The sequence below is a fragment of the Thermobia domestica genome, chromosome 18 (genome assembly GCF_964235325.1).
Source record: "Thermobia domestica chromosome 18, izTheDome1.hap1.1, whole genome shotgun sequence".
In the NCBI taxonomy this organism is placed as follows: domain Eukaryota; kingdom Metazoa; phylum Arthropoda; class Insecta; order Zygentoma; family Lepismatidae; genus Thermobia; species Thermobia domestica.
In genome coordinates, this window is record NC_137471.1 from 135,629,047 (window position 1) to 135,638,824 (window position 9,778).

Here is a 9,778-nt window from a genome sequence, read left to right on the forward strand (position 1 = left end):
TTAAACAAAACGGTAAATGAAAAATGTCTTTTTCAATGAAATGGCAATGGAGATACTTTCACAACTGGTCTTTTGTAAACTCCATCTGAGGTCTTTACAGTCACTGCACGAACGACGTTATCGCTTCCAGGATGAATATTTACAATACGTCCCAACTTCCATTTTAAAGGAGGTAAGTTATCTTCCACAAGTAAAACTAAATCACCTTCCTTCACATTGTTGTTTCTTTTCCACCACTTTGGACGCTGTTGTAACATAGAGATATATTCTACACTCCACCTCTTCCAGAAGTTTTGCTGAAGTCGTTGCACTAATTGCCATCTTGACAGTCGATTAAGTTTCTTTTCTGTATAATCTGGTTCAGGTAATGCGAACATTGGAACTCCAATGAGAAAATGTTCTGGAGTTAGACTACACAAATCATTGGGATCTGAAGACAAAGGGGTAAGTGGCCGTGAATTCAGGCACGCTTCAATTTGACACAACACGGTTGACATTTCTTCAAAATTTAACACAGCATTGCCTACTATTCTTTTCAGATGATAGTTCACGGATTTGATTCCGGCTTCCCACAATCCGCCAAAATGTGGTGCATGAGGTACATTAAAATGCCACTGTATGCCTTCCTTGCTAAGATAATCTGTGACACTAATATTATGATGATCAGATTTTAGCAACTTAACAAAATCTTTTAGCTCTTTGTTAGCTTTGACGAATGTTGTGGAACAGCCACTAAATATATCTGTTGGTTTTCCCCTACGAGCAACAATCTTCTTAGAGCATTTAAGAACGCTTCAGTTGTACAGTCACTCACAATTTCTAAATGGATTGCGTGAGTAGTAAAACATACAAATAATGCTACATATGCCTTGTAAGTTGTTCGCCCTCTGCCTTTAATTGCTTTGAGATGAATTGGCCCACAATAATCTATTCCTGAACGACTAAACGGCCGACTAGGATTTACTCTTGAAGCAGGTAAATCTCCCATAAGCCGTTCTACCGTTAACTTTTTATGGAGATGACATGTCATACATTTCCGAAGTAATTTGCGAACAAAATCTCTTCCATTTATAATCCAAAATGTCTGTTGTAAAGAAGATAATGCCAGTCTTGGTCCACCATGCAAGCACAATTTGTGTTCATTCCATACAATTAATTCTGTTAAATGGCTATCCCTTGGAAGTAAAATGGGATGCTTTCGATCTTCTGAAACATTGGCATTTTTAAGTCGACCTCCCACACGTAAAATACTTTTATCATCGACAAATGGGTTCAAGCAAAGCAATCGATTTTTGGAAGGTAATGATTTTCCGTTTTTCAGGTACTCAATTTCTGATACAAATGACCCTTGTTGAACAATCTTTATCAGACACATCAAGGCATTAGAAAGTTCTGTCACTGTAAGTGGGCCTGTATGCTTGTTTCCTTGCGACACACGACAATTATTACTAAAGCGCTTACAATATGCAACAGTTCGCTCAAGTTTCACCAACGATGAACAATTGTCAATAATGGAGGTATCAACATGAACATGCATACAAACTATATGTCTTCTTTCCTCTTGGTTGACTAACTTTGAATCCACTGTATATTCATTACACTCTGGGAGAATGGGGTTTTTGAGCCACTCTGGGCCTGAGAACCATAAGTGATGTACAAGTAAGGCAGAAGGTTATAAACCTCGAGAACCACAGTCTGCTGGATTATTCTTTGAATCCACTTTGAGCCACTTCACTGATGGCAAGAGTTTGAATCTTAGCTACACGATTCGCGACAAACACTTTCCATCTGCTTGAATCCAAATTCAGCCACGATAACACAACAGTAGAGTCAGAATAGGCAATTACATCATGCGCTTCCAAACGTAATGAATTTAATATGAGATTTATCATTTTAGCTAATAGCAAGGCACCACAGAGCTCTAATTGGGGCAAGGACACTTGTTTGATTGGAGCAACTTTCGTTTTTCCCATAACAATGTTCACACTCACTTGGCCGTCTTGAGATACAGACCTCATATACACCACTCCACAATAGACCTTTTCGGAAGAATCACAGAATCCTATTAACTCTCTTCTCGTAGCTTGAGTGATAGTGATACACCTGTTGATTTTGATGTTTTTCAATAAAGAAAGCTCTGAGTAGTAATTCCTCCATTTCCTCAAAATCCTTTCACGAACTGGACTGTCCCATTCTAAATTTAATTTCCAAATTTCTTGCAATAATATTTTTGCAATAATAGTAGTTGGAGAAATCAAACCTAATGGATCGAACACCTTTGCACTTTCTGATAAAATATTACGCTTAGTTACAACTGACTTAACTGACACAAGATTGACATTATATGAAAATACATCATTTGATGCATACCACAGAATTCCTAACGTTTTCACTGAATTACTACTATCAAAGTCTAAACTACTCGTCGCTTGTTTCAAACGAGAGGGTACGGAGTCCAAAACGTTGGGACTGTTGGATGCCCATTTTCTCAGTTCAAAACCTCCTTTCTGCAATAATGCACTGAGTTGTTCTTGTAACTGATTTGCTTCACTAACTGAGTTGGCACCACTGATTAAGTCATTAACAAAAAAGTCTTGCATTACTACAGCTGCTGCAATAGGAAATGATTCCTCTTCATATTTCGCTAATTGCTGCAAACTTTTCACCGCTAAATATGGTGCTGAAGCTGTACCATAAGTTACCGTCACAAGCCTGTAATCTTTGATCGGAAGATTAGGTTTTTCACGCCACACAATTCGCTGGAAGTCTCTATGTTCAGGTTGGATTCTCACCTGTCTATACATTTTCTCAATATCAGCCGTGTGACGTTTGCCACACTCACGACACGATGCTGATTTGCAACTGGACAGTTTATGATGAGATTGTAAACAATTAAAGCATAATGCTTTGTTTTTCACTAAAGAATGACGTTCATCAACTGACAGCGAAAGAAAGTTATCACATTTATGCAAAGGATGATTTTTGCTTTTGCACTGGCAACACGAAAATTGAGCTGAAGCATGGTGCGCTATTGTTGATTTTTATTACTCTTGTTTGACTCACTAGGTGGGGTTGATTTTGCATTGGAAGTGCTACTTGCTAATGCACGACACCTATGATCTATGAATTTCACCAATTGGTCAAATGTTGGTAGTTCACTATCTGACAATGAAAGTTCCCACTGTCTTTCTGTTTCACTGTCTAGCTTCTCTGTTATATGAAATATAAGCAAAGGATCCCATTCGTTTATTTTTATGTCCAACACTGATAACGATCGCACACACTCAACACTTGTATCCAACAACCGACGTAACGAGCCAGCTGATTCTTGCTGCACTTGACCTTGACTTGCAAACCGCCGCAAGATAGACGTGACTAATTCTCGTTTATTTTGATACCTTAAATTTAAAAGGTCCCAAGCTTCTTTATAGTTACCGTCAGTTATTTGTATAGATTGAATAAGTGTTGCTGCTTCACCTTGCAGACTAGTTTTTAAGTACTGAAGTTTTTGTGCACCCGTCAATTTTTCATTATTATGCACTGCTGCGATAAACAAATCACGAAACGAAAGCCAATCATTTAAGTTCCCGCTAAAGCATGGCAACTGCAATTTTGGAAGTCGAATTTCTGTTGTGTTTTTTTATTATTATTATTATTCACATCACTAGAAGAAGCGTGAGATAATTTACCCTGCACTTCCACTAATTTCACATTAAGCTTTGTAAGTCTATCTTCAATAGCAGCAAGCTCTTCTTCTTGCACCAAATAAATTTCTTCTTCGGCACACAAGTTACTGGCTAGAAACAAAAGCTCATTTGTTTCACGTGACAGTTCACTCACTTTGTTTTTGTAGACCTGAACTACACTAATATCTTCCTGTTCTGTGATATTGTTTATGCAGTTTTCAACACGAGTGACCTTTCCTTTTAAAACACGCTTTCGGGAATTGTAAGCTTCCATTGTCGCCCACACAGTTTTTTTTTCTTTCTTGTTAACACACGAGTCTTAGCACGTAGGCCACATAAAACACACACGATCACGAATTAACATCTGGGTAGGAGGACCAAATCTTTATGATGGACTGTATCACACAAACGCTGGTTCGTTCTTTAATAATTCTGTTTAATAATATTGTTAATATTTCTTACAATTCCCGAGTTAAAATAAAATGCACATTGAACACTACGATGTTGTAGCTATAGGTTACGAGCTCACTCACACACTGCTGCTATACACAGTTTCAATAAGCACCTACCCTTTCTTCTTCTTCTTCTACAGCTAACAAGTTACATTAAACAAACATCTTTAAACAAAACTAAACAATTTAAATAAACAAGTTAGGACTAAACAATAGGTATATAAGATGAGTGTGAAAGTACAACCTCAAAAATAGTGGGTAACACGGTTCTTTTAAATATATTTACCGTGCAAGCGAAGAAATCAATAGTCGTCTGTAGTAACGTTTGATCATTCACTTTACACAAAGACATTTTACGTATTTTCAGCTGCTGAAAAAGACAGTCCGCTACCATGTCTAGGACGTTTCCAGTTTTGCGTCTAGGACGTTTCCACCTGCTCATGTCTTTTATAGGCTCTTTGGGAAACATTATGGCTGGAAGCGGTTTAGAAGTACTTTTGGAATCTATTTACGCCACAAATAGCGTAGTTCATATGGTGACAGGCTCGAGCCCTTCGGGCGCATTTTTAGACGCAAGCTCTTGACAAACCTTCTCCTAAAAGATCTGAAGAAAGATTCCAGGTTTACTCAACAACCTAAGACATTACTTGTAACGTGCCACTATGTGCTCCGTCCTGGGCCGCTGGTTGTAATAACCAGGACAATTATTAGAATGCGGGATTCGTACTTTATATGTATAATTGCTATATTTTACAAGTAAGCATTTAAAAATATCCATGCAGAATTATCGGGAGGTATTCTATATTTTGAGTGCATTTCAGACTAGATCTAACTTAAATATTACCAGAATAATGCAAATTTCTTTTAAATTAAAAAAAAAGTAGTGAAATACTAAGGTAATTTGGTTAAGTAAAAGTAACTGATTTTCTAGCTTGTCAAATTTTATAACAAAAATCATGAAAAATTATATATGCAATACAGAAAAATATTGAATGAAATAACAACAATATTTAAGCAAAATTGAAAAATCCAAAAATATATATATCTAAATTGAATTGTACTATGCTTTCTTTTGAACAAGATTACAACTTTCGTGTATGAATCCAATAAATATGATAAATAATATACCTCGTAATATTTATAAATCCAATTATAAATTCAATATTTGATCTTCAGGAAAAAATTTAACAATAGATATTGAGAATATTAAATAATAAAGATTTAACACTCACCCAATTAAATATGCTTTGAACAACCATCAAATACCTTCAGGAGGACAGTTTCGAATTTCCTCTGTTAACTCGATTTTTATATTATCACACCAATTATAGATATTTCGGTATAGAAAATAGAACTTTCACAAATATAATAGGTTGATATTTTGAGAACTATTAACAATTTTCACATAATTCTTGAAATTTAAATCACGATAATTTTCTGGCTAAACCACTACCATGAAACCGTTAAAGATTCACATTAAGCAGAGATAAACCTTGCCCAGTTCGACATATCGTTTCGAATGGCTGTTCAAACTTCCTACAGCTCATTCGAACGTATGTGTTTTCAGAGATTTCCGCTAGAGGCGCTCTAGTACCCTGAAGTGTAGGTACTGAAAGCATAACCTTCTAGGATATCATTGACATTAGAACTTTTTTTTTTTTTTTTTTTATAATGTGATCTCATCACACGTAACAAATATCGCCCTCCCGGCTATAAAAAGTTGGCACAACTTTTTATTTCTATTTTAAACCATAATTTTAAAGTATTCTTATTCCAAAATTTAATTATGAATAGATAGATTCTGTTAATCTTTCTAGGTATCTATTACTATTAACTTCTACCAGCTAATTAATAAACTACTGATTCTAACCAACCATCACTCTCACTCTAATCACTACTTACCAAACGAAAAAATAACTGAACTAAAGAAAAAAAATTTCCCCCATAAATTCAATCACACCATCTAACATTCTATTAACCCCAACTACTCTAGTTAGTTAGTAAGTATTAGTTATTACTAATAGTCTCTATCTATTCATAAAGTTTTACAAAAATTCATTCTCAATATGTTTCTATATATATATCTTTTCAGGAGGTAATCATACTCTCTAATTTGAAATTAATTTCAGTAATAATAACAATATTCATTATACTTATCAAACATAGCACCATCATTATTCCAATCAATCTTGAGCGTCGTTACATCTGGTTGAGCTTCGTTACATATATTCCATAAAATTTTCCATGCCGGAATTTGGACAAATACATTTTTTTTACAAACATTTTTGGGACATAGATACAAGACATCCAGATCTGGAACACTAACAAAAACATATATTAGAAACACATTAAAATATTTTAAAAACAATTTAATATATTATCTCTACTTAAATAAAGTTTCTGACTAGATGGTTTGTTAAGATTTTTTTTTTTATAATTCTGACTAGATTAATTATTTCAACTTTTTTTTTTTTTTTTTTTAACTTCAGTTGGGAATCAAGTACAGAAATATGCTTAATACATTTAATATTTATGATGCATTTCCTCTCCTTTCTCTATACTTTTTCGTCAAACTAACATGACTCTTACGGATATCTCTAGGATTGTCTACATTAACAACTCTTATGGTATTCCTACCCAGAAAACATTCGATCTCAAATGGTCCACACCATTTCGCACACAAAGATTTTGTTCTTTTATCTTTCATTGATGATAATACCTGTGATTTAATTAACACCTTGTCACCCACATTATAATCATTATCTAGCCGGCGTTGATTGTATATTTTCTTTTTACGTTGCCATGCTCTTTCCATGTTATTTAAAGCTCGATTCCATAACTCTGGATCCCTAGGATTCAAGTCCAACATACTTATTTTCCACTTAATGTCCAGTGGATTACAAACATTATAATTAAATACTAAATCCATAGGACTGCATTTCGTATCCTCATGGATGGCATTATTGACAGAAAATTCTATTTCCCACAATCCTTTATCCCATGAGCTTTGTTTCTTTCCGAAATATATTCTTAATGAATTTTTTATAGTGGATACGTATTTTTCACTAGGATTTGACGCCGGGTGATAAGGGGATATACTAATATCCTTAATACCATTTGCATATAGAAAATCTTTGAATTTAGCCGATGTAAATATTGAATGATTATCATGACATATGCTAAAAATAAATCCATTTCTACACATTAATTTATATAACTTATTAATCACACTTTGTGACGACAAAACCTTAATTGGTTCTAGAAATACTCTTTTAGAAAAGGAATCAACAACTATCAAACAGTAACGTCCTGACTTACTTTCAATTAGTGGACCTAGTAAATCTACTGCCCAAAGTCCATTTACTACATTCTCATACTTAGATACTAGCTTTCCAGTTGGTTTCCTATTATGGCTCTTATTTAGCTGACAATCCGAACAAGTGGATACGTATTCTTTTATATCCTTCAATATCCCATTCCATGTAAAACGAGCACAGATCTTAGCTATAGATTTATTTATACTAGCATGAGAACCTGGCAAAATATTTGAATGAAAGAATTCTATTATACTAGGAACTAATTCCTTGGGCAAACATACTTTGTATGGATTTCTTGTAGCTCTTGTTTTCTTACATAATATGCCTTGGATTAATTTATATCCTTCTACTTCCCTTTTTGCTCTTAATTCCCTTATAATATTACCTAATTCAGGGTCCTTTAATTGATGTTCTTTAATTGATATATTAGCAAAAGGCATATTCCAAAGGTTAATTAGACAATAATTATTTACCTGTTCAGAGTGAGAAAGTTCAGTTTCCATTTCCTCAAAATTATTCTGATCATGTAACCTTGAAATAAAATCAGCTGTTATATTCATATTAGAGGATATAGATTTTACCTCAAACGTAAATGCAAATAGTCTGTATAACAATGATCCATAACGTTTAACCCTTTTCATATTCCTCAAGGCATATACAAGTCCAGAATGATCCATTCTTAATTCAAAAGGTTTATGCAAGTAAGTACTAAAACGTTCCATAGTTTCTATAGCTGCTAACATTTCTAGCAAGTAAATCGGCTTATTAAAGTCATGTTTCTTTAATCGTCTACTATAGAATGCTACAGGTACCAAGTTATTGTTATCATCATATTGTTGTAGGACTCCCCCTAAACTTTTGAGACTGCTATCCGTATTGACAATAAACTTCTTATTTAAATCGGGTAGTTTTAACATTACATGATTGGCAAATAATTCCTTAATATCTTCTAATGCTTTTTGTTGTTCCGGTCCCCAAACAAATTCAGCCGAAGCCGCCCTTAAACGTTCAATGGGTTCCATAACCTCATGGAACTGCGGGACGAACTTTGCATAGTATTGTAAAAAACATGATAAAGAAATTAATCCTTTTTTTGTCTTTGGAGCAGGTAACTTTCTAATTACTTCTAACCTTGAAGGGTCCATGTACATTTTCCCATTTTCAATAATATAGCCTAAATATGATATCTTATTTGAAAAAAAGGTACATTTCTTTGTTGATAAAGTTAAACCTTTTTCTTCCAATAACCTTAAAACTTTTTCCAATAATTGCTTATGGCTTTCTATATCTGAACTTTTGCAAATTAGGTCGTCCATATACCATTGAACCCCTTCATCTTTCAAAGGATACAATAAGTCAGTTAATATTTTAGATAATACATGACTCCCTGCTGCCAAACCAAAAGGTAAGACTTTATATTCATATAAACCCCTATGCGTAAGAAATGCTGTTAGATGACGGCTTTCCTCTGTTAAAGGTATGGTTAAATATGCTTTCCGTATATCCAGATGGCTAAAGATTTTACCATCAGATAATTCAGACAATATGTCTTCTATCCTTGGTGTGAACTGAGTATTTAAATAAAGATGACGATTCAAATCAGAATAATTAACTATTAATCTCTTTGTTCCGTCATTATTATTTACTAAAAAACAAGGGAAAGCATAATCACTGTTACTTGGTTGTATTAAATCAGCCTTTAACATCTCATCAAGAATTTTATCCATCTCTCTTTGAGAACTCCGTGATAACGGGTAAGCCTTCTTACGAATAGGAGTGTAGTTATTTAATTGGATTTTATATTCAAAGTCTTTAATTTTACCAACATGTGATGAAAAAACAGAAGGATATTTACTAAATATCTCGTTAACATACCCTTGTAATTCAGGATTAGCTTCTAATACAACAGGATCCACCCTCAATGGACTATCCATTTGGTCCGACTGGATGTTGGGACTGCTATCCAAAGATGGTCTAATAGATGTGGCAACACTGCAAAATCCCTGTGCTGGAACTCCCGGATGTCTACCTCCATCCGTATCAAAAGCCTGAACTGTGGACCTTTCCAACATGTCTGAGTCGCGCAGAAATAATTTAGAAGTCTTATGGTCTGGTTCACTGTAAAATAGATCACACGAACGAGTATCTCGATTTAAACAAGAGGGGTGGATATTTAATGTATAATGTAACTGTACGTCCACTCCTTCCAAAGGGAGAATTAATTTATTATTCACTAAATCAATGTTCGCTTTCAAGAATTTTAGTTCATTTATTCCCAGTATAAATACTGGTTCTAAATTTTCAACTAGGAAAAACTTTAGTC

General features: G+C 34.3%; 2 protein-coding genes across 2 annotated transcripts; both read right to left on the bottom strand.

The window, feature by feature from the left end:
- Positions 1–691: 691 nt before the first annotated feature.
- On the bottom strand, positions 692–1,537 carry LOC145675265 (uncharacterized). Its single transcript, XM_081745649.1, has one exon. It carries the CDS (start codon positions 1,535–1,537, stop codon positions 692–694), a length of 846 nt encoding a protein of 281 aa, XP_081601775.1.
- A 166-nt stretch (positions 1,538–1,703) lies between these two features.
- Positions 1,704–2,804, bottom strand: LOC145675266 (uncharacterized). The gene has a single exon (XM_081745650.1). It carries the CDS (start codon positions 2,802–2,804, stop codon positions 1,704–1,706), a length of 1,101 nt encoding a protein of 366 aa, XP_081601776.1.
- Positions 2,805–9,778: the final 6,974 nt, after the last annotated feature.

Excerpts from the sequence above, each read along its gene's own strand:
- LOC145675265 (XM_081745649.1), bottom strand. The coding sequence starts at position 1,537 with ATGCATGTTCATGTTGATACCTCCATTATTGACAATTGTTCATCGTTG.
- LOC145675266 (XM_081745650.1), bottom strand. The coding sequence starts at position 2,804 with ATGTATAGACAGGTGAGAATCCAACCTGAACATAGAGACTTCCAGCGA.